The 25,948-nt window shown below is 42.3% G+C and overlaps 1 protein-coding gene across 5 annotated transcripts in view; it reads right to left on the bottom strand.

Moving 5' to 3' along the window:
• The window catches only part of TMOD2 (tropomodulin 2), a 73,447-nt gene that overhangs the window by 36,339 nt on the left and 11,160 nt on the right, over nucleotides 1-25,948 (bottom strand). For 3 of the 5 annotated variants that reach the window (XM_023255359.2, XM_023255362.2, XM_045059303.1), the window contains exons 1-3: nucleotides 17,411-17,542; nucleotides 3,729-3,923; nucleotides 1,953-2,109 (exon numbers count right to left, since the gene is read on the bottom strand). In XM_023255359.2, the coding sequence (XP_023111127.1) occupies nucleotides 1,953-2,109; nucleotides 3,729-3,854 (283 nt within the window). In that variant the 5' untranslated portion in view covers nucleotides 3,855-3,923; nucleotides 17,411-17,542. Of the gene's footprint in view, nucleotides 1-1,952; nucleotides 2,110-3,728; nucleotides 3,924-17,410; nucleotides 17,543-19,454; nucleotides 19,502-25,948 lie in introns of those variants that run through there. The other 2 variants (XM_023255360.2, XM_023255361.2) reach the window with 2 other exon arrangements.

A 25,948-nucleotide genomic window follows, 5' to 3' on the forward strand; every position in this document is an offset into this window, starting at 1 on the left:
TGTGTGCCCCTTCTGTATTACCATTTACTACTCAGACTGCTCCTGGACTCCTAACTCCCATGTGAAACATCTGGAAATTAATCTGGATTGAGAGATACTTTACCATTGCTGCTCCCCCAGACCTGTACTCTGAGAAGAAGCAACCACAACTTTCCTCTTATTATTCTGTCACTATCCTAATATTGGATGTTAATTGGGATTTTATTGAAGATTTGACATTGTAGTTGTTCTTTCACAATGAAATCGATCCAAGAGCAGTTACACTGCCTTAGAAACAGCTCCATATTTCTATGGTATTCCTTAGTTATTTGCCCAATTTGTCACTGTCCAACTTCACTTTCTTAATAAATTGACGTTATCAGTGGTGCCTGATGCATCAAATGTGCACAATTCAGAGGACTGCCAGATGTTGCTCTGACTCATGCCAACTGAGGAGCTATACTCCTGCCCCCCAGGACCCCGAACAGCAGCTCTGAGGTGGCATTCATTCGAACCCCTGTTTATCAAGTGCCTCCCCAGTGCCAGTTTCTATGCTGGGATGCAAGAGAGACACAGTCCCACTGTAGGGATCTCATCTAATGTGGGAAACACACAAACCCAAAGTAAATAGACAAGATGATGAACAACACTGAGGTAGTGCTGTGAAAGCAATAAATGAGTGCCATGGCAGAAAGAAGGGAAGGTCAGGGAAAGCCCAAGGACCTGACATTTAAGCTGAGATGTTTAGAATGTGAGAAATGGGAATGTGGGTCAGAAGGAAGGGGCCATGAGAAGACCCTGGGATGGGAAAGGAACTTGGCAGATTTGGGGAAATGAACAATGACAATGGGGCTAAGACTTAGCAAGGGAAGGGGAAATGAGATTAGAGAGGTGGGCAAGGTGAGCTCTCCCAGGGCTCTGAGGACCACAGTAAGGATTTGAGACTTGAAGCAGGGGAGTGACATGATCTGATTCACATTTTAAAAAGACTGTAGCTGCCATGAGGTTACCAATGATTCCATTAGTATCCGTGGGCCCAAGTCACTGTCTGCAGCTGTGGAAACTGCACAGGCTATTGGGACCCATTTTTCCTCCAAACGGGAGCCCAGGGTTAAGAGCTAAGGAGGATGGGTTTTCCTTGTCTTGGAGAAACATCCCTTTGCTCCTCAGAGCCTCACCAGGATGATCACAATGCTCTTCTCACTAGACCACAAGCTCCTGGAGGGCAAGGTAGGGTCTTATTCACTGTGGCCCCAGCACCTGGTGTCTGGTAAATCCTGGCTGAGGGAATGGTTGACTGCATTGGTCTCTAACGGTAGCATCTCAGGTTAGGGGTCTGGTGCCACCACTATCCTAGACATGGAGTAGAAAGGCCTTGAGGGGACGTCTGCAGCTGGTCAAGCACTGGGCTAAGAGAAACACACTAATGCCTATAAACCTTTGAGGCACGACACTACCTCATACTGCCAAAGCTTTTTCTTTGGGGTTGAAGATATTTTTCATAGAACTAACTTGAGTACCATCACACTCTAAGTATTCACTTATTTAGCCTATATATTCTGCCGTATTTTTTTTTTTTTTTTTTTGCTGAGTAAACGTCATTTTTTTGGAGGAGTTTTAGGTTCACAGAGCACAGTACAGAGAGTTCCAATATACTCCTTGTCCCACACTTACAAACCCTCCCCCATCGACATCCTGCAGCAGAGTGGTACGTTTGTTATAACTGAAAAACCTACATTGACATCATTATCACCCAAAGTCCATACATTACATTAGGGTTCGCGCATGGCGGTGCACCTTCTACAGGATTGGACAAATATACACTGACATGTCTCTACCAGCCATGATTCTTTTAATAAAGAATCCAGTTCTTGGGCTTCCTTCCCACTTCCAGGTCAGTTCCCTTGCTGGACCCCCTGTGACAAGGTATCCGGAGTCCCTTTGTCCCAGGATGTGGTACCTGTGGTCCTTACCTTTCTTTTCTCCAGTAAAGGGCACAAAGTCTTCCCTGTCTTTCTGTTCCAAAGCCTCCTTCTCCAGGTACATAAGGAGGTGCTCACGATCAAATGGGCCAGTGGCTGCTTTCTGTGTCTGGTCTTTCTGTCGCAATCCAGCCGGTAGCAGGGCGCTCTGATGACACAGAGGTGTGAGCAGGAAGGAAGGTGTTTGCCCTACTGATGCTCTGTTACCCGCCCCCCACCCCAGCCCTGCTGATACTGGGGAGGCAGGGCACCTGTGCAGAGACGTATACGTGAACTGAGGACCGAGGTCTCTGGCATGTCTCTGAGGCCCTACTTGCTCTAACATCCTGTGCTGAGAGGAAGGCTCCCAGTGAGTGCAGGCAGAACATAAACGGTTCGAGCAGCCTCTGAGTCTTCTGTAGCTGCTTTCTAGAATGTGGTGGCAAAAGTCCAGCCACCCTTCGTGGCCTCCTTCCTCACAGATCACACTTAGGTTTGGCCAGCTCTGTACCCAATGTGCTCCTAGGCAGGCATATGGAGACAAATGAGGAGCCAACATGGCTATCCTCTCCTATCTCTAGCCTCTCTCCTAGGAAAACATCCAAGCACGTGAGCAAATAGGGTAGATGCTGATACTTGCTTGATGAAGCTTAGGGATTCCTTAAGTTTCAAAACTAAAAAAAAATTTTTAAGTAAATAAAATATCCAATGTCTGGCCTATCAAAATATCATATAAATAATTTTTAGTGACATTTTTATTTGTAGTAAAAACCACTATTTTGGATGCCTCTGATTCTAAGTTTAAGATAACACTATCAGGGCTGAAGAAAGTGTTTGCTAAACAAACACTGTAACAAGCTACTTAGCATTTCAAGAGCTGATAAAAATATTAGAAGCTCCACTTAAATGTACATGATATTGTTGTTATAATAACTCAAATCTATCCATTGCTGTAAGATCACCAAAGGTTTCAAGTTATTTATGCAGTTTTTATAAATAAGATATAAAACAGATCTGTATTTGGGGGTAAAGACTTGGTTTAAATACCACCTCTGGTGTTTACTAATATGGGATCTTATATCAATTACCTCTCCTAGTTTGTCCCCCTCATATATGAAATGGGAATAAAATTTTTTAATTCTTTTAATTTTTAATTTTTTAAATTTTATTTATTTGAGAGAGAGAGAAAGCATGCACAAGTGGGAAAGGGGCAAAGGGAGGGGCAGGGGGCAGAGAATGAGAAAGAGAGAGAGAGAGAGAGAGAGAGAGAGAGAGAATATCCCAAGCAGGCTCCACACTCAGCATGGAGCCTGACACAGGGCTTGATCCCATGACCGTGGGATCATGACCTGAGCCGAAATCAAGTCAGACACTCAACTGACTGAGCCACCCAGGTGCTCCTGAATGGGAATAATATAATTTACTCCAATGGCTTCTGTGCCCAGTAGACTGTATGACCTCACAATAGAACTTTGGTAAGATTTGTTCCCTTTCCCTCTTTCTTTTCTTCCTCCCTAAGTCAGACTGTTCCTTTCTTAAGAAATGGAAAATATCTTTTACTATTTACATTAAATTGGTTTTTGAGAAATACGTTTGCCGTATTATACAGATGTGGCTACTGAGGTTCTTTATGAATTTGTCAGAGTCAATCACCCAGAACCAATCAGGGGAAGAACCCAGAATTTGCATTTGGAGCTAAGGGATCTCTCTGCCATTGTTTAATGACCAAGCCACACCATTTATCCCATACTATCATGACCCACGCTGCTTCAGTTCCAGGTCACTAACCTTGGGATCTAGGTCATCAAGAACATTTTCCAACTGTTTCAGTTCCTCTTCTGAGAGTTTGCCAAGAAGCTCATCTTCATCGATGTTCTTGTATTTCTCCAGCTCTTTTTGAAAAGGGAGTGCCATGGTTTCTTATATGCCCTTCTCATGGGTCATGAACATTTAAACAGACCAGCTTCCCAGGACTTCAGAATACTACAAATAAGAAAGAGACACTGTTATTTTATTCCTCGAACTGGACTTATTGACAGGAGACAGGGCTCTGCTATCTGCCAACGGAGTCTTTATTGGACGAATAATTCAAAGAAAAGGTAATATCACCTCCTTCCGCAGAGCAACCGGACAGCTTACAAAGGGTTTTCATATGCATTCTTTCACTTATTTAGATCTTTCCAAGCGGTCCAGAAAGGAATCCTGGACAGATATTAATATCCCATTTTACAGATGAAGATTCTGAGGCAAAGGTGGCTAAGTGCCTTGCTCGAGGCTCCAGAGCTGGCATGTGCCAGGCGTCCTGGTTCCCAGTGGAGTAGAGAGCCTTTCTACCACACTACTCTGCCTCCTCCAGCTTTCCATAGAAAACAGTGAAAAACAATGCACGAATTGTAAAGCCGTTGTAAGAAGCATACTTGTGTCTTTTCAGGGAGAGAGTGATGTGAGGAATACAAAATGGGGCTCATTCAGGAAAGAGTCTGGAATGTCTGTGTGAGAAAGCATTGTTCATTAACTCCCTGCAATTCATCTAAGTATGATTCTAAAATCCTGACTACATACTCTCTCCATGTTTCTCTTTTCTTCTTCCCTCATCTTCTGTTCTCTTTCTAGTCCCACAGTCCCATTTCCTTTTTTTTTTTTTTTAAGTAGGCTTCACTTCCAGTGCAGAGCCCAACATGGGCTTGAACTCACAACCCTGAGATCAAGAACTAAGCTGAAATCAAGAGTCTGATGCTTAACTGACTGAGCCACCCAGCAGCCCCTAGTCCCATTTCCTTTTTGTTTCCTTAGTCATGCTCCCTATCTCGTTATACCTCTAGTCCATTCTCCTTCCAACGCACTCTTTTATACCACCTCACTCCTAAACTTTCACTCAAAATGAAATTTTTACTCAATCCCGTCTTTCCTGCAGAGGATTTTTCATCTCTCCTCTAGAAAGATAATATTGCATTTAGGAAATAGCAAGGTGCTTACTTAGCTGATTGTGTTTCTCCTTAGGCAGTATTAACCTCAATCAGATCTTTCAAGGCAATTAATATTTGCTGTATGCCTACCATTTGTCAGGCACGGGTCTAGACAGCAGCAACACAAAGATAAACAAGATGTGATCCTTCCTTCAAGAAGATCACAGCTCAGTGAGACACCTGAATAGAGATAACACCACTTGATAAGTGTTATAACAGAAGGATTAAATAGGTTTAAAAACACAAGAAGGAGGCACTTGGGTGGCTTAGTCGGTTGAACATCCGACTTTGGTTCAGGTCATGATCTTGCAGCTCGTGAGTTCGAGCCCCATGTTGGGCTCTGTAATGCCAGCACAGAGCCCAGAGCCTGCTTTGGATTCTGTGTCTCCATCTCTCTCTGCTCCTCCCCTGCTCACTCTCTCTTTCTTTTTCTCTCAAAAATAAATAAACATTAAAAAAAAAATTTAAAACACAAGAGGAAGTAATCATCAGGTAAGAGGTGGAGAGTTGAGGGGAAACTGTGAAAAAGGGGTTGCATTTGAGCCCTGAAGAAAAAGACTATAGATGGGTGTGGGTGGGGAAGGATTATTCCAGAGAAAAGAGCAGCATAAACAAAGGCACAAAGATAAGAAGGTAGGTGGTATGTTGGTGAAGGGTTGATGTGCTATGGGGAGAGGAAGGAAATAAAGGCAAGACAGGGACACTTGGGCAGGGCCTTCCCTATGAGTCTTGCCAAGGACGTTGGGCTTTATTCTGCCGGAGATGGGGAGCCACCATACATTTTTATTTTTATTATTTATTATTTTTTTTATTAAAAAAATGTTTATATTTGAGAGAGAGAGAGAGAGAGAACATGAGGGGGTAGGGGCAGAAGGAGAGGGGGTGAGAGAATACCAAGCAGGCTCTGCACTGTCAGCATGGTGCACTCACGGCTCAAACTCACGGACCATGAAATCATAACCTGAGCCAAAATCAAGAGCTGGATGCTCAACTGACTGAGCCACCCAGGCACCCCTCCACCACAAATTTTTAAAGTAAAGGAATGATCTGAGAAGTGCTGTTTTTTTTTTTTTTTATAGAAAGTAATTCAAAAGGTAAGAATGAAGAATGGGTTGGCATGGGAAGAGACTGGGTGAAAGTGAGCCACTAAAGGGCTATTAGAATGTTGCTCCCCTCTCTTATTAATTCAACTGCTCACCACATTCAAGTCTGTGGTTTTCTACTTGGGTGTCTTTTCCATATACAACATAACTCTCTCATTAGCCAGATTTTTTTTTTTTTTTTTTGAGAGAAAGAGAGAGAGAGCACGGGAGAGCACAGGCACTGTGCCAGTAGGGGCAGAGGGAGAAGGAGAGAGACAGAATCTTAAGCGGGTTCCATGCCCAATGCAGAGACCAATGTGGGGCTTGATCTCATGACTCTGAAATTAAGAGTCAGACACTTAACCGACTGAGCCACCCAGACGTCCCTAGCCAGACTTCTTTTAAGCTTCCATTGCTATAGTCCAGTGAAACAAACAAACAAAACCCTCCTGCAAAAACTATCCCACTGAAGTCAGAGAACAATTGGATCATGTGTACTTTGTTCTGGTCTCTGCAACCGCTTATTTATCATGTGACACTGGGCATAGATCTAAATCTGCCAGGGCCTTAACCATCAAATGAACTGGTTGAACAATCCTACTTAAATTTACACAGTTTTCCACATTTAACATTCTGAAATTGAGATGTGTTTTACAATGGATGATCCTACGATTACTGTTGGCCCAGCAGCAGTCAAGATGTACTTGATATTGCCTATGAATGCATAAATATCAAAAGCACCAGCTTCAAAACTAGAAGAATGGGTGTCAGGGATTTGGGAAAAAAAATCCGCAGGGCTTTAAAAAATAGTACACCATTCTTTTTAAACCTAATGGAGAAGGAGTGAGAGAGGTGGTGACTCAGGCATGTTTAGCAACCCTCCCAAAGGAAGGCCCAGGTTAAGCTAGCTCTACATAATTAGAGAGCAGGGTTAAGGACTCAGCATTAATGCCTTTTAGTTCTTTTATAGTTTTTAAAAAAATTACCACTCTTTTTTTTTAAGTTTATTTATCCATCCTGAGAGAATGCATAAGTGGGGGAGGGGCAGAGAGCGAGGGGAAGAAAGAGAGAATCTCAGGCAGGTTCCACACGGACAGCTGCTCAGAGCCCAATGTGGGGATCGAACTCACAAACTGTGAGGTCATGACCTGAGCCGCAGTAGGCTGCTTAGCCGCCTGAGCGCCCCAAAACAATTACTACTCTAAATGGCACAGAGGAGATACTGTGTGGAAAAAAACCAGACATTAATGGCTGAATCAAAAAGTGGCCCAAAGGTTGAACTCTAAAGGTGAAGAACTTTTAAGAATACTAACCAATTCGTTTCACTTGCACTTTCCCTTTTTATGCTCAGGGTGATCTATAACTAAAAAAATGTATTCATAGAAGCTTTATTTCAAACCAAAAGCTGTAAATAAACTGAATGATCATTCGTAGGTCAATGCATAAACAAATCGTGGTATATCTACATAATGGAATCTATCAGAAGTAAAAAGGGGGCGCCTGGGTGGCGCAGTCGGTTAAGTGTCCGACTTCAGCCAGGTCACGATCTCACGGTCCGGGAGTTCGAGCCCCGCGTCAGGCTCTGGGCTGATGGCTCGGAGCCTGGAGCCTGTTTCTGATTCTGTGTCTCCCTCTCTCTCTGCCCCTCCCCCGTTCAAGCTCTGTCTCTCTCTGTCCCAAAAATAAATAAACGTTGAAAAAAAAAATTAAAAAAAAAAAAGAAGTAAAAAGGAATGAACTACTGAAACACACTAGAACGTGGAGGAACATCAAAATAATTATGCTGAATGAAAGAAGCCAGACCCAAAAGAATGCATATGGTATGACTCCACTTACTAAAATGCTAGAGAGTGTAAACTAATCTATATGACAGAAAAGTAAATTAATAGCTGCTTGGGAATGGAAGAGAGAGAGGGAGCGAGGGGCAGAGGGGAGGATCCGGAAGGGGTACGAGGAAAATTTTGAGCTATACATATGTTTGTTCACTACCTTGATTGTGGTGATGGTTTCACAGGTGCATGCATGTTAAAACTTAGCAAACTGCACACTTTAAGTATATGCAATTTTAAAAGATAAATATATGCAATTTGTTATATGTAAATTACAAGATGTCAAAAAAGTCTATGTGTAAGTCTAAAGCTGCTCTTTCAATAAAGTCAAAATTATACTTTTAAGAAAATGCATCATATTTTAATTGACAGCATTTTTTCCTTAGTGGTACACAAAATATTGATGTTTTACAGTCAGTGGTATCGTAGAGCTGATAAGATTCTATTTGTTTCTATTCCAGGATTCTACAACTATCCTCCCAATTTCACATCTTCCTGTGAAACTGACTTGCTCTCCTGATTTTCTAGATCATACCATTAATTTATCAGTCATTCACATTAAAAACTTGGACCACCCTCAGATTCTTCCCCACCTTTTTTTAATGTTTATTTACGAGAGAGAGAGAGAGAGAGAGAGAGAGAGAGAGAGAGAGAGAGAGAGGAGGGGCAGAGAGAGGGGAGACACAGAATCTGAAGCAAACTCCAGGTTCTGAGCTGTCAGCACAGAGCCCGACACAGGGCTCAAACTCACAAACCTCGAGATCATGACCAGAGCCAAAGTCAGACACTTAACTGACTGAGCCACCCAGGCGCCTGTCTCCCCCTTCTTTTCATGTCCACTTGGTTAGCATCTCCTGTAGACTCTTACTGCAACAGAACTTTTCACACCACGCCTTCCTGTCACTCTTGTTTTGGACCTTTGTCCTTTGGGCCTGGATTACTCTAATCACATCTTGAAAGGTTTCTGTTCTTCCTTCTAAGCCACCAGCGCACCACAATCAGATCATCTTTCTTCACACTGCTAACAAGCCACTTCTCTGGGCAAGGACTTAACAATGGCCCCCTCTTGTCTACAGAATGAAAATTCAGACAGTCTAGCATCCAAAACTCCCATAATTTGGCTTCAATATGCACTTTCTGTTTTCTGTCTTCATTACTTTCTCCAGGGAGTTACTCTACTCCAGCCAAAAAGGCTTATTCGCTCTCTGTGATAGGCAGAATAATGACACCCTACAGATGTCCAGATGCTAATCCTCAGGACCAAGAATATGTTACTTTACATGGCAAAAGGGACCATGTGGGTTAAATCAAGGATCTTAAAATAGGGAGATTATCCTGGATTATCTGGGTGAGCCCAATGTAATCACAGGGGCTCTTAAAAGATGGAAAAGGAAAGCAGAAGAGCCAGAGAAGACATGATGATAGAAGCAGAGGGTCAGGGTGATGCTGGCTTTGAAGAGAGAGGAAGGGGGTGAAAGCCAAGAAATGTGACTGCCCTCTAGGAGCTGGGAAAGGCAAGGAAATGGATTATTTTCTAGAGCTTTCAGAAGAGAGGGCAGACCTGCTGACACCTTGATGTTAGCCCAGCGAAACCTGTTTTGGATTTCCAACCTCCAAAACTGTAACATACTAAATTCTTGTTGTTTTAAGCCACTGAATTTGTGACAGCAGCAATAGGAACCTAATACACTTTCTTACCCATACATTTCCATTTTTCAAGATAATTGTTTGAGTATCTTGTTTGCCCCTCCACATCCACTCCCCACCTTGCTCTGTGCCCCAGGAATATAATGTATTTACTGCATGAATGGGCTCTCTTGCTCTCTGGTTTATGTTTGGCCAACAGAAGGCTCTACAAAGAAACCAGAGAGCAGGGAACAAGGAGGTTGGTCCAGAAGGTCCTTTCTATACACAGCTGCTCTCCCATCTAGCTGACTTCAGGCCTGGGGGTGGTGAAGGGTCCCTGTTGTGACTAGTGCCAGATTTCTGTCTTACTGAATTCCCTAAACCCGCTCTGCGTCTTTGTAAATAGCCTCTTTATTAAAACTTCTTCAAACTGTTCAGTTTGAGTGTGTCCTCTGTTTCTTGTTGAAACCTTGGCTGATACAGTAATATTCCTTGGAATGCCCTGCTCTATGCTCATGGCCTATCCATGTGCTCTGCTTTTGAGACCTGGCTCAAATCCCAGCTCTGCAGGACCACAGAATGTCAGAGCCGATTGAAGCCTTAAAGAGCATCCAGTCCAGCAACATAGATGGTTTTTCTCCTACTTCCCCGGTCACTCCGTCTTGGTCTCTTTTGGTAATTCCTTTTCCTCCATCTTAACTACTGGCATATTCAGGTCCTGTTTTAGAACTTCTCTCCTACAAATCTCCCTGAGGGAACTCAACACCTCCAAAGTTTTAACTATAATCCATATCTTAAAGACCCCCAAATCCATATATTTGTCCTAGACTTTCTTCCTGAGGCCTAGGTCCAAATATTTCCAACTGCCAAGCCAACATCTTTCCTTGGCTGTCTCAAGCACCTCTGAGTACTCTCATCATTTGTCCTACCAAACAGCTCTCCTCCTCTAGAATTTCCAGTTGGTGCCAAGAAACTAGGGAGCCATCTTTGACACGTTCTTTTTCTTGTCTTCTCCTCACCCATCCATCACCAAACCCTGTCCTTACCTGAACATGTTAGAATCCACCTATTTCACTTGTCTGCCCTGCCACATCCAGTCTTAACCCTTTGATCCTTTCTCCATACAAATGATCTTTTTAAAAAACTCTGCCTTATTGCTTAAAATTCTCCAAAGGCTTCCCATTGCCTTGTGGATAAGGATCAAATTCAGAGTCTGGCCTCTGTCATCCTCATCAGCCTCATCCTGCACTGCACTCCCCATCCCTTCCTGGCTCCAGCCTCCTGGACCACCTCCAATTCCTGGATCATGCCTTATGTTGCTCCCTCTGCTCAGAGCACTAGTTACCCCACCCCACTCTCAGTTAAATGCTGTCTTGTTCATCTTCTCGCCTCATGTAAGCTTCAATTTCTCCGGAAGGCCTTGTTCAGACACCAAGACAAGGTCGGGGTCACTTCCCTCTCCCATGGCATACACCGTTGATCACAGCTCTCCTTGACTTCGTTACCACTGCTTGTTTTACCTCTGTCTTCCTTGCTAATCTCTGTGAGGGTGGGAACTATCCAGTTTTGTTCAGTGTTATAATCCTGGCTCTCAACACAAGTCTTGACCCAGAGTAGGCATCCAACAAATGCAAATGAAGGAAGTGAGCTCAGAGAGGTGAAGTGACCCACTGGTCCAGAGTTCATTCCACTGCATGCCTCTACTCTGTGCCATGGAACTTTCTGAGACCACCTAAGACCACAGGAATCACTCCTCTTCCTAAATTCACACTATGTCACCAATTTGGTATTCATCCCTTGCTCTCTCATTATCTTTTCATGTTTGTCACATATATGGTTTTCTCTCCAACTCTTACCACAAACTCCCAGAGGACAGGGACATCATAATTCTTTATATTCTTAGGCTTCTCAAGCTCAGGTTTGTATATTCATTTAACAAATAAGTACTGAACGCTCACCTTTTTCAGATACCGCTGGGACAAGAGCACTGAACAAAACAAATGATATCCTGTGCTCCAACCAAGCTCACAGTTTGGCAGGGCAAGAGACGTGAATTAATTGGCTACAGTAACGTGTTAATAAGTAGAATGGTACCCTTAAAACAAACCGCATACACTGCATTTAATGAAGGGGTGTCAAAGCCAGAAGAGAGAAAAAATAGTGCATCCTCTTGGAGCACAACTTTGACTTAAAGATCTGGGGGAAAGCTAGTTACTATCATTTAATAAAACACATAGGTATACTGCGGAGAAGAATGCAGCATTCACAGAATTGTAAAAGGCAAGTTGCCGATCCCTGGCTCATGATTGGCTGGCCTGCTTCAGCTCCGTCCTGGGCCCCACAAAGGCTCACATCTGGTCACTCCTCCCGTTGGCGATGCCACAGTGGAAAGTCTGCAAAGCGGTGCTTCAGCCTCCCCTTCGGCACAGCGTCTGTCCCATGGCAAGCACTCAACGTGCAACAAGATACGAATGTACACGCTGGAATGAAGCGAGTGCCAAGCAAGGCTTCCCAGAGTCCAGGTGGGCACGCACACCAAGTCACTTAGGAGAACGGAAAATGGAGGAAGGACTAGAGCTGAAGGACAAATGACCTGGGTCTTCCAATCACTCTTCTATTACCCAAAGACACAAGCCCTGGGGAGGAAAACAAGGAGTATTGCTTTCTTTGCTTCTTTGTCCACTACCTTATTTGTACAACAGCGGTATGAGAGGAAAAGCAGATACCACACCAAGCGCCCAGCCTCTGGCCCTGCCTACACACAAAGACTTGGAGCCAAAGCCAAAACAAGCAGTCCGATTTATTAAACCCCGTCCAAACCAAAGGCGAATTTTTACAAAAGACTACGCAAAAAAAAAATACTCTTAAAAACACAGTGAAAAGTTTTTAAATGGGCAAAACTGTGCCGTTAAGTTACTTTGGAGTATACATCTCTAGGAAGGCTCATAGAAAGGACAGACGCCGCACTAGGAGAGGAGGGGGCCAGGGAGGGGGCTGGAGAAGGGGGACTCGGGCTTCAACTATACTGGTGATGATTTATTCCCAAGTAGGGGTGGGGAAGTGAGAAGTTGCTATTCTTTATTATAAATCCTCAATATTTCATATTTTAAAAATATTTTAAAAATAACCAGTGAACCAACATGCACAAGGGTCAAATCTACATTTTCTGATAGTAAATTAGAACAAAATCGGCATGTCAATGTATCTTCCAACAAGACATGAGTTATTCCTATATATTTAATTCCTTTCTAGCTGTAGGCAAATGCAAAAATGTGTACAAAACACATAGTCTGTGGGCACCTGGGTGGCTCAGTCAGTTAAGTGTCTGACGTCAGCTTGGGTCATAATCTCACAGTTTGCGGGTTGACGCCCCTCGTCTGGGCTCTGTGCTGACAGCTTAGAGCTTGGAGCCTGCTTCGGATTCTGTGTCTCCCTCTCTCTGCCCCTTGCCCACTCACGCTCTATCTCTGTCTCTCTCTCAAAAATAAATAAACATTTTTTTTTAAAAAAAGCAATAACCACATAGCTTGTGTTTTAAAATCTAGCTATTTGAAGATGGCCCAGTCATGTCTATTTCTCTTTTCCTTCTTTTTCTTTCTTTCTTTTCTTTCTTTCTTAACAAGCAAATGGCTCCTGTCATATTCTGGGAAATACTTTCAGGGGATAAAGGACAGAGAATGCGGTAGGATGCGGAGGAATTTCAGGCAAAAATTAGACAAGGCAATTGAAGGGAACAAGCTGAAAGGGGAATGAGAAACAGATCTCACCAGACTGAAGACTTTGTCTCTGAGACTACGTGTTAACTTCCCAAACTTATCACACAAAATTTCCCATAGCTCAAATTGTGCTTGAGAACAGTCTCCTTTTAAGACCATGTGCCTACCGGTGAGCTACCCCCCTCCAGGTTCATAAGACTTAAAGCAAGGGCCTTGGAGTCAACCAGCGCTGGGTGTGATGGCTACAGGTCTGTGTGCAAGAGAAGCTTTTCCAAGCCTCTGTTCTTTCCTCTGCAAGACAGGCAAAGAATAGTACTTATTTCAGAAGGTGGAGGTGACGCTTAATAGGATAATGTGCGTAGCAGGCACGGTGCCTAGCACATGCAAGCCCTCAGTCAAAGCCATTTCATTTTTGCCCTTGGTCTGGCAATAGTCTTTTATTCGGGGTACTTGTTCCCTCTGTTATCCTTGTCAGGATCTGTTAAATATAGAGAGGCAGCAGCTTCTAAGAGTTCTAGGTCAGCGTTGCCAGGTGTAGCAAGCCACCATGTATAGCCTCGCCAAAGAAGGAGATAGGTTTCCACATGGGCAGACAGCAGCCAAGAAGCTTCCTGGCTGGGGCAGAAGCTCTTTAACATGGAAGTCTTAGACTCTCTGCCACACTGCTACCTGGTTTGTAATTCTCTTGGCAGGCCCTGCTTCCTGCTGCTGCCTTATCCTTTTGGCCCGATTCTGTTTTCTAAGGAGTTTCTATTTCCTGTCTTCTTGCACTGCACTTGGGTGTATGTGCCTTTTTAGTTTTTAACTGCCTATTGGTTCTGGCCATATTCCCTTGCCTTGCCTTCAGGAATTAATGGCTTCTCACTTCCTGACTGACACTATGGGTTCTCTACTCTGTCTTTTGATTCACATGCCCTCCCAGCTTCTGCCTGCTTATGTAGTCTTTGACCTATTTTGTCTCTTACTCTGGCATCTGTATTCCAGCTAGGTTTTGATCAATGTTTTGTTATGACTTATAGGTACTATGTGCACCTCGACTCGTGACTGCTTATCAATATGATATGCAAAATACTTAGCAAATGGTATGGAATGAGCACTGCCCAGTCAGAATGGTTGTCAGTTCTAAATATCAGGGATGGCTGTTTCTGTACATACTGGCTGAACAGCAGCCCAGCTTACTAGACTCTAGACGCCTTCAACTGCCCTGATGAGAGGCCTCTCAGGGCCGGTGCCTCATATTTGCTCCCTACTCAACTCCAGGCTTGGCACGACTGGCCTTGTACCCTGTTTCATGAGCTCCTATTACCCACCGTCCTAGAGCTGACCTTCTCATTAGCACTCTACCCAGCTTTCAATAGGGGAAAACTGGCAACCTACTTAAAGAGATGGGGTAGCCTTGAGGCCAGAACAGAAGGGCAAAACATAAACGTAGAAGTATGTATATTCCAGGTATAGCAAAAGTATCTTTGCAGCAAAAGGCTCTGTATAAAATTGTGCTGTTTCTTCAGAGTTCATTCTGTTTTCCTGCATGGACGACAGGAAGTCTCTTCTGCACATGCCTTCTATGAGCCTCTTTGAACCACTCACTTATGGTCTATAAGAAACAATTTGGTTGTATGCAATTTACTAATAAAGAGAATGAGGGGAAACCCTCTCATTTGACAGAACAACTTCTGTTCTATCAAAAGGCTGGATCTGTTCTTTCCTCAACACTCCCCTAACTCAAAATAAAAACAACCCCTGGAACTTCCTTCTATACGGACACAAATCTTGAATGTAGAGAGGAAAGAACAGTGCTTTCAGGATGGTTCTTGAGTAGAGCTAGCATTTCAAAGGTTTGGGAATTATCAATACTTTGAGGTTGGAGTTAGGGGATGTAGTATCATCAGAATAAATGATTGATAGGAGCCAAGAAAAGCCAAAAAAGGGGACTTCCCCTGAGCCTACTCACACCTCCAACAGGATTTTAATCTTGGAAACTCAAAGCCACGGATTCACTGCGGCTAGGTATCACTAACCGCACAGTTCTCCACAATCCTTTCTCTTTATTGACTTTCTAATTTTATTAATCTCTCCCATTGTTTTAATTTAAAAAGTTCAAACTTACAGAAAGTATAAAAGAACAGTGTAATAAATACCAGGATACCATTTTCTTAGATGCACTGCCATAATTTTGCTACATTCCTGAGCTTCCTCCCTCACCCTTACACTTTTCACTTTTTGCCCTTGAATTAGCTCAAAGTTGCAGATATCATGACACATTTCCTCTAATACCTGTACTTCAAACGACTAAGGACAGAGTCTTACATAACCACAGTACCACTACTGCACCTAAGAAAATGAAAAGTAATTCCATAATATTATTTAATATGCAGCCCATGTTAAGTTAAAATTCTTCCAGTTGTCTCCAAGTCATTTTTTATAGCTTTTTTTTTTCTGATCTAGGATCCAAAGTTCACAAATATCAAGTGGTTGTTACATCACTTGAGTATTGTAATCTGCAATACTCCCTGTTCTCCCAACAGTCACCTTTCCAGTCTTTATGGAACACTGCATAGGTGAAATCATGACGTTATTGCATCCCCACAGGAGACTCATAATAGGTGCTGGTGTGCTTGAGCACTAGGCTGAGGTGATAACCTCCTCATTTTTCCATTGGATGGCCACTTTTTCTCTAGGTAATTTGTGGTGAGATAATCCTATTCTCTAACAACCTCTCAAAGGTTCTGAACCCATGGAGGAGTCCTTGCCTGAATCCGTTATGGAAGAGTTTGCACAGCACTGGTTTTCTGGTTCTCTTATTCCCTTTGTTGTGTATTATTCAAACAATGACCCATCAGTCCTTGTCCTCTCTTTCCTCAGTGCGTTTGCTCTCTGGTTACTTCTGACTGGGGCTTCCCCCCCCCCCCCTCCTTGTTGACCACATTTAACCAGCCTGGCAAGACCTTCTCCCTTTACCCGCAGATCTCATGACTTCGCCTTCAGCAAATTAAAAACAAAAGCAAAGAAACACAAGTTGCCTACCAATTTACAGTAATTTACAAACATTAAAGTGGCTGTGATACATATTTATTGGGTTCGACTGAAGAGAGTAGAGAGAGGAAATCAGTTTTATTTTGTTTTTAAATTGGATTCCTAAGCCCTGAAAAAAAAAAATCTTTCCTCTTCACTAGGGTAAAGTCACTAGTTCTGTCACAATCAGGCTTTTTGTAATGGTGTTGAACAGAAGCGACATCATCCCTTCAGTTCCCTCATAGGAGCATCTAGGAAGAACAGATGTTTGGAAATGATGGGCCCAAACGCCCCATTTTACACGGAGAAAGAGACTCAGAGAGGCGAAGGGGCTTGCTCAGCTCCTTAATGGTACAGCTAGGACAGGAACCCGGATTAAAAAATACCTCCTGCGATGTTCTTTTTCATTCCCTTCCCAAGTGCCTTGTGATTCGGCCGTTTAATGGGTAAGATGAAGCCCTTGCATTCACGGCCTCCTTCATTGCTCATTTGCATTTTGCCTGCATCACCTTCCCACCTTTGAATGCTTTAAGTATAAATTCCCATTAGAAGCCTTTTATTAATATTATTATTTTAAAATCAATCTTCCTTTCTGCAGATCAACAGGGAAAATTTAGGAAGACTCAGGGAGCACATGCTACCACTACTTTAACCAGGAAAAAAAAAAAAAAAAAATGAAGGTCTTGAGGACCTGCAGCATCAGGCCGCTCCGATTGCCGCTTTCCCGGAGGCTGAAACGCCCGGCGGGTGACAGCTCCAGGGATCTTAAAAAAAGATGCCAGCTAGAATCCACCCTTCCCCATCTCCCGCTTTAACGATGCAGTGACAGGCACAACGCTCCAGGAGCTTGTCTAACGTTCACCGGAGAGAAGAAAGTGGGGAACAAAGCCCAGCTTGGAAAAACCCAGCCCCGCAGCGCGAAGACGGGAGACCGCGCCCTCACTGCAGCGGCCCGCCGGGCTGCCGAGGCTGCGGAGCCGCAGTGCGGAGCGTGGGACATACACCCTGGCGGGCGCCTCCGGCCCGCGCCGCCCCCCGCCGCCCCGCGCCGCCCCGCACTACCCGCCCGGCCACGGAGGCTAGAAGCGGCCCGGGTTCCGCGCGCCCGCCCCGCGGAGCGCGGACGCAGCGGAGCATCCTCAAGCCCCGCGGGGAGGGCGCGGCCGCCCACGCGCTGTGGGCCGGGGTCTGCAGACCACGCCTGGCCCCGGCCGGCCCTCAACCCCGCAGCGCGCTCACCCTTCCGTGCGCCCATCCCGGAGCCGGCGGTGCGGGCCGTAAGTCCGTCTGCCCCGAGGTAGCGGGGCCGACCGTGCAGGGGCGGCGCCGTGGCCCGGGCGAGCGCGGCGATCAACAGGCGGCTCCCGGCCGGGCGCGGCGCTGGGGCGCGCGGCGGCAGCGGAGCAGCCTGGGAAGCGTAGTTCGAGGCGGCGCGCCGCGGCCGCGCGGAGGCGGGACCCCCTGCCGGGTCCTCCCCTGCAGGTGTCCTCTCCCGGAATCTACGTCCGGACCCCGTCCCAGCTCCGCAGGCGCCGAGGACCTCAGTCTTGGGAGAAAGCTGTGCAGCCTCTTTTGAGAAGCTCGGGGCTACGGATAGGGTGGGTGGCAAAGGCTTTTCAAGCCTGTGAGGAGCAGTTGGGTGAGTGAGCATCTTTACGCGAAAGCATGACTTTTTACAGGCTTTACTGGGGCCTAGGGCGGGGACCCGGGAAGGAGGAGTAGCTAGGGTAGATGCCTGCAGGGACGGCTTAAGGTAAGACAGGTGGGGTTTAGCAAGGCTGATTTAAAGTTTTGGGGTTAGGTTGTTGGAGAGCCCATGCAAGCGCAGTGGCTTTTACTAGATGTGAGACTAGAAACTCTGCCTATCGAGTCTTGGCAACCTCATCTGTAAAATAGGCTTAAAACCTAAACAGGTGTTGTGAGGACTAAACCCATATTAGGTGCGTGTACGAAAGCACCTCTGTTAGGCACTTAACACACCCGTAATAAAGGTCCCTTCCTTCGGGGTTACAGGGGTTCCCGGGCACACTTCTCGCCTGGAAAGTCCTACCTACAATACTAAGTTAAAAACAGGTGAGCCTCATTGGGTTGGGTAAATGTTAAAACCCGCTCAGCTTGCTATTGTCAGCCTTTTAGCCCGTTAACTTCCTCCCGGAACGTACTGAAATGTGCTGTCTGTCCGGTTCTTGGGCGCTACAAAGATAGAGAAAATACAGTCTTGTCTCTGAAGCATGAAAGTCGGGTGGGGTGGGGTGACATAGGACAAAGACAGATATTACTCAAATATGTGGCATAATGGGGTTATCTTCCAGAAGCTTTCTCTAATTAGATGTGCTGTCTCTCCTTTTTGAATGCTTTTTGCATACTTCTACTGCAACTCTTGTATATAGCATTTGTCTCAACTGTAAAAGTATGTTGAGTTTTGTAAGTGGCTGCTATGCAGTATTTTACATTATGATGAGATTTGCATCTTAGGGATGTGGTGGAAGGGAAATAAACCAAAGGGATGGATGCAGCATTGCTGGTGTAATCTGCCTGAAATAGGCAAAGGGTGAATCGAGGTGAAACAGCATCATGATCTAGCATGACTTGTGCAGTTATCATGTGGAAAAAAGAAAAAACCAACCCCCCCCAAAACAAAAAACCCCAAAACCAAACCACCAAAAAACAAAACCACAGAGGAAATTCCATATTTGAAAATAATAACACAACTTTGCATCTGTGAAAATACTTTCCTACTCAATGTTCTTACTTGATTTTGGCAACAATCTGTGAGATACAGAATGAGGATTTTCCCCCAATTTCGTAGAGGCACAGAGAAGTGATATGACTTACTCAAGGTCACCTGGTAGATCATTAAGCCTATCTTCTCTCCTTCCACCCTGCCCCAGAAGAGGGTTAGCCCTGTCTTTGCTTTGTACATTTCAAAATAGGGCCATGCCTTCTTCCAGAAGGTGGGCTGAATCAGAAAACAAAGTTAATTCTCTAAGGCTCTTGGAACTAGCATGATGAACATTGGCATACAGGGGATACTGACTGAGAGACCAGTGGGATTTCCACTATCAACTGTAGTAATGGACTGCCTCCTCACCAGAATGACACATCTGATCTGGAAAGAGTGAAATGAAATGGAGGCATGACCAAATCAGCTGAAATCATGTTCCCAAGTTTTCTTGTCATTTGTTATTCCACATATCCTATGTGACATGATATCTTTGACTTTTTTATGTTGTGCATTTATCATAAGTCATAGCCTCTGTTAAATAAGAACAGGACTACTTACAGATCAAGCCAACAGTTTCCCCAGAGAAAGTTGATGATAGGCATAAGCTGAAAATAATAAAACAGTTTTATTCAGATTGGAAGAAAGAGTAGAAAAGGTTCGATATATGAAAGATACTCAGTGATGTACCATCTTTCTCTTTTGGTTTCTTGTGGTTCCCCACAAGGAAAACGTCTGCGTGTGATAAAATGAATGGAGCCTTACTTCAGATGAAGACTGCGACAGGAAGCAGGCATAGAAATGGTTTCTTAAGTTAAAGTCATAGTTGGCAGCCAAAGCAAAGATATTAGAGCTCTGTGACAGTCCCAGAGCCATGCACCAGCTCCAGGAGGATGCTGACACCAAATTAAAGACAGTAAGTTGTGAAAAAGAACTTCTAATCAATCTCTGTACCATGAGGGCTAGAAGCTGGTAGATGTTAATGGATGGGGCAGAAAGGTACAACAATGAACCTTTCTATTTTTAATGTTGAAACTTAATGGAAAGATGATCAGTTCCAGTTTGTTTAGTTCTTTAAATCTAATATCTACATCTAAAACTTTTTAAGGGAAAAATGGATGTCAGTCATACCTGTGACTTATCAGCTGAAACCCATCATCATTTTTGGACAATATCTTGTAGGTTTAACTTTCAACTTGCTTTTTAGAAAATGCAAATGTAAAATTGAAACAGATAGAGCTGGAAAGGACCTTCCATATAATCTTATCTAATGTCTTTGTGTAGGTGAGGAAGCTGATATGTCAACAGTAAACGTCACTTGACACAAAGTAAAAAATTCTGTGTGGCAGTTATAATGAAATATTTTTATTATTCACAATGGAATATGTAGTATACCTCATTAGGAACATATAGCAGATACTCAACATCCATTCACGTCTCTTCCTTCTTTACAGAAGTCTGTATAGGTGTGTTTACCTATTAGGGAAGGTGACCCTATTACCGTCTCAGAGGTACACTCCTAAACTATCACGGGCAAGATCCTTTTGACTGGCCAGTGAGAGGTTGGGGTGGGCATGCAAACCAGTTCTGGTATGTGAGACCTGAGGAGAGGTCTGTGAAAGCCTTCTGGGAAAGATTTTCTTGCTCTTCAACAGGGACATACAGGGAAACATGCCACCATCTCCACTGATGTTGTTGCATCTGGCCGTGTTATCTGAAAGTGGCCCTTTAGGAAGCCAGCACACCAATGATGGCACAGTAAAGAGTCAGAATGACCCTGGGTCTGTGATATTGTTGTTTAGTCAGTAAATCAATCATAACTGGTGCTGCCCCGCTTGTAGATTTCTTGTTATATGAGATAATAAATATCTGTATTGATGAGTCAGTTTGAGATGGATTTTTCTGTTACTTCAAGCTGAAACCATCCTACATGTTACAAATGAAAGGTAAAAGTGAATTCTTTGAATGGACTGAAGGTCTGCTTCTCAGAGTTAATAAAAGCAAACAACAACTACAGCCGCAGGCAAAGGATGGGGATATTATCACATAATGGATAGAAGTATGGGTTATAACATCAGACAGACCTGGGTTTGAACCCAAATATTTACTGCCTGGTTGACTGTGATCAATTTTTTTAAACCTCTCTAAGCTTCATTTTCTTTATCTCTAGACTGGGGACAATAATACATACTACACTGGGTTGTTATACAGATTAAATAGGATAATTTGTGTCAAGGATGCTACAAAGGACATGGTGCTTAGTAAGCACTGCAGGAGTGGCAACTATGTTGATGCACTATGAATTAATTCACATTTATAGTGTACCTGGCAGCAGGCATCTAGAAGTGAATCACTATATAATAGTGACCATGTTAAATGACATCACAGGAATGTAATCAGCAAAATCCAGAATGTGGGAAACTCTACACGACAACCCACTTCTTCAATAATTGCAAGAAAAATAAAAGAGGGAGAGTTTATGGATACACAGAAACATAAGAGACAATGAAATACAATGCGTGGTACATCTTGATTTGCACAAAGCAGCTGTCTAAAACATCACATTTATGAGAGAACTGAGGGACAGTAGAATATAGGATATTTGATTATATTAAATTAAGATATTTTAAATTTTTTAGATGTGATAATGGTACCATATTGTTTTTAAAGAGTCCTTATCTTTTGGAAAGATACTACTGGATATTAGTGAAAAAATACTGAATATTTGAAGAAGGAATAATATCTGGGTACTTTAAAAATAATCCAGTGTGGGAGTGGTAGTAGGGTGGCAGCATCAGGGTATAGATGAAACAAGATTGGCCATGAGTTGATAATAATTGAAGCTGGGTGATGCACCCATTCTCTCTACATTTTTCAAAACAGCTTCATTGAGATATATTTAATTTATGATAAATTCACCTTTTTATTTATTTTTTTTTCAACGTTTATTTATTTTTGGGACAGAGAGAGATAGAGCATGAACGGGGGAGGGGCAGAGAGAGAGGGAGACACAGAATCGGAAACAGGCTCCAGGCTCTGAGCCATCAGCCCAGAGCCCGACGCGGGGCTCGAACTCACAGACCGCGAGATCGTGACCTGGCTGAAGTCGGACCCTTAACCGACTGCGCCACCCAGGCGCCCCTAAATTCACCTTTTTAAAGTATACAATTTGATGGTGTTTAGTACTAACACAGAGTTAATTATCACCCAATCTGACTTTAGAACATTTTCAGAATCCCCCCCAAAAACCCCATGCACATTAGCTGACATTATTCCCCCTCCCCCCATAATGCCAGACCCTGGAAACTGCTAATCTATTTTGCCTTCTCTGGATTTGCTTGTTCTGGACTTTTCACATAAATGAGATATGTGGTGTTTTGTGACTCCTTCTTTCACTTAGCATAATGGTTTCAAGGTTCATCCGTGTTGTAACATATATCAGTACCTTATTTTTTTTTTTTTATGGCCAAATAACATCCTACTCTATGGATGTGCCGCATTTTCTTTATTTGTCAGTTGATGGACATTTAGGTTGATTCCACATTTTGTATATTATGGATAATGCTGCTATGCATATCTGTGTACATTTTGTATAGACATGTTTTCATTTCTCTTGGGTATATACCTATGTATAGAATTGGTAGGTCATGTGGTAACTTTATGTTTAGCATTTTGAGGAACAGCCAAACTGTTTTCCAAAGCAGCTGAACCATTTGACATTTTTACCAGTAATGTATGAATGTTCCAATTTCTCCGTATCTTTGCCATCACTTGTTAATGTCTGTCTTTTTTGTTTTTATTATAGCCATTCCAGTGAATGTGAAGTAGTAGCCCATTGTGATTTTGATGTGCATTTCTCTAATGACGAATGATAAGCATTTTTTTAATGTGCTTATTGGCCATTTTTTCTCCTTTGGAGATATTTCTATTCAAATCCTTTGCATTTTTTTCCAGGTGTACAACATAGTGATTTGACAATCCTATACATTATGAAATGTTCACCACAAATTTAGTTATCATCTGTTGCCATACAAAGATATTACAATATTATTGACTATATTCCCTATGTTGTACTTTCATCCTGTGACTTACTTATTTTATAACCAGATGCTTGTACCTTGTAATTCTCTTTACCTGTTTCATCTATCCCCTGACACCTCTCTTCTCTGGCAAACATCAGTTCTTTGAATTTATGAGTTTGTTTCTGTTTGTTTTGTGTTTTAGATTCCACATGTGAGTGAGATCATATAGTATTTCTTTTTCTCTGACTTATTTTACTTGTCACGCTACTCTCTAGGTCTACCCATGTTATCGTGAATGGCAAGATTTCATTCTTTTTATGGCTGAGTAATATTCCATTGTGTATATACACCACATCTCCTTTATCCATTCACTATTGATGGATACCTAGGTTGCTTCCATATCTTGACTCATGTAAATAATGCTGCAATAAACATAGGGGTGAATATTATTTTTGAACTAGTATTTTTGTTTCCTTTGAGTAAATACCTAGTAGTGGAATTACTGGATTTTGTGGTATTTCTATTTTTAATTTTTTGAGGAACCTCCATGTACTGTTTTCCATAGAGGTTGCACCAATTTATATTCCCACCAACAGTGCATAAGTTTTCCCTTTTCTCCACATCCTTGGCAACACTTGTTTTTTCTTGTCTTTTTGATACTAGCCATTCTGACTAGTGTGAGGTGCTCCTTGTGGTTTTGATTTGTCTTTCCCTGATGACTAGTGATGTTAAGCATCTTTCCACGTGTCTGTTGGTCATCTGTATGTCTTCTTTAGAAAAATGTCTCTTTGGGTCCTCTGCCCATTTTTAAATTGAATTGTTTTTTTAGTGTTGAGTTGTAGAAGTTCTATATATTCTTTGAATACTAGCTCCTTATTGGATATAGCATTTACAAATATCTTCTCCCATTCAGAAAGTTGTGTTTTCATTTTGTTGATGGTTTGTTGTGCAAAAGTTTTTTAGTATGATGTAGTCTCAATTGTTTGTTTTTGCTTTTGTTTGCCTTGCCTAAGGAGATGGATCCAGAAAAATATTGCTAAGGCTAATGTCTGAGAGTTTATTGCCTATTTTTCTTAAAGGAGTCTTATGGTTTCAGGTCTTAAATTTAGGTCTTTAATCCATTTTGAGTTTATTTTTGAGCATGCTGTAAGAAAGTGGCCCGGTTTTATTCTTTTGCATGTAGCTGTCTGGTTTTCCCAACACAATTTATTGAAGAGATTTTTTTCCCCAAGTGTACATTCTTGCCTCCTTTGGCCTAGACTAGTTGGCCTTATAAATATGGGTTTATTTCTGGGCTTTCAATTCTATTCCATTGATCGATGTGTCTATTCTTGTGTCAATACTGCACTGTTTTGATTACAATAGCTTTGTAGTACAGTTTGAAATCTGGGATTATAGATACCTCCAGCTTTGCCTTTCTCAAGATTGCTTTGGCTATTGGGAGTCTTGTGGTTCCATAAATATTTTAGGATTTTTTTGTTCTAGTTCTGTGCAAAATACTATGAATATTTTGATAGAGATTACATCAAATCTGTAGATTACTTTGGGCAGTATAAACATTTAAAAAATATTATTTCTTCCAATCCATGAGCATAACACATCTTTCTATTTATTTGTGTCATCTTCAGCTTCTTCCTTCAATGTGTTATAGTTTTCAGAGTGCAGGCCTTTCACCTCCTTGGTTAAATTTATTTCTAGGTATTTTATTCTTTATGATGCAGTTGTAAATGGGATTATTTTCTTAATGTCTCTTTTTAATTGGGTTGTCTTCTCATTGTTGATCTGTAAAAGTTTTTTTTTTTAATATGTTCTGGTTATATATCTTTTATCAGACATGTGATTTGCATATATTTTCTCCCATTCTGTGGATTGTTCTTTTTTTTTCACTTTCTTGATGGTATCTTTTCATAAGTACCCTTTATCAGTTTGAGGTTTCTGCCTATTCCTACTTTGTTTGATAGTTTTATCATGAAAGGGTGTTGGATTTCACCAAATTTTTTTTCTGTATCCATAAAGATGATCATGTGGGGTTTTCCCTTTGTTTTATTAATATGGTATATTATATTGATATTTCAGATGTCCAATGAACTTTCTTAGGTTAAATCCCATCTGGCCATGGTATATAATCCTTTTTACATGTTGATGGATTTGATTTGCTAATATTTTGCGGAGAATTTTTACCTCAATATTTATGAGAAATGTTGATCTGCAGTTTTCTTTTTATGTCTTTAATTAGTTTTGGTATCAGAGTAATATTGGCCCTATAGAATGAGTTAGAAAGTATTCCCTTTTATTTTTTGGAAGTATTTGTGAAGAATTGGTATTAATTCTTTAAATGTTAAGTAGAATTAACTCATGAAGCCTTTCGGCCTTGGCTTTTCTCTGTTGGAAATTTCAAAATTACTAATTCAGTCTCTTTGCTTTTTCTACATATATTCGGAATATGTAGGGACACCTGGGTGGTTCAGTTGGTTGGGGGTCTGGCTCTTGATTTTGGCTCAGGTCATTGTCTCGTGTTTCGTGGGTTTGAGCCCTACATTGGGTTGCGCACTGAGAGTGTAGAACCTCTCTCACTCTCTCTCTCTCTGCCCCTCCTCTGCTTGCATGCACACTGTCTCTCAAAATTAATAACCTTAAAAAAAAGAATATGTATATCTTCTTGAGTCAGTTTCATTAGTTTATGTCTTCCTAGGAATTTATCCATTTCATCTAAGTTATCTACTTTATTGGCATATAATTCTTCATAGTATTTATTATCTTTTTTATTTCTGTGAAGTCAATGGTGATGTCCCCTCTTATACTCCTAATTTTAGTATGTGAGTCTTTTTTCTTTTTCTCTTGGTCAGTCTAGCTAAAGATTTGTCAATTTTGTTGATCTTTTCAAAGAACCAACTTTTTTCCCCCTTTTCTCTGTTGTTTTTCTAGTCTCCATTTAATTTATTTCTACTATAGTCTTTATTATCATGGCCTAGATGGTTTCTCTGTGAATTCTACCAAGCATTTGAGAAAGAAATGATACCAATTCTCTGTATG

Source organism: Felis catus, chromosome B3 (genome assembly GCF_018350175.1).
Source record: "Felis catus isolate Fca126 chromosome B3, F.catus_Fca126_mat1.0, whole genome shotgun sequence".
Classification (NCBI taxonomy): Eukaryota; Metazoa; Chordata; class Mammalia; order Carnivora; family Felidae; genus Felis; species Felis catus.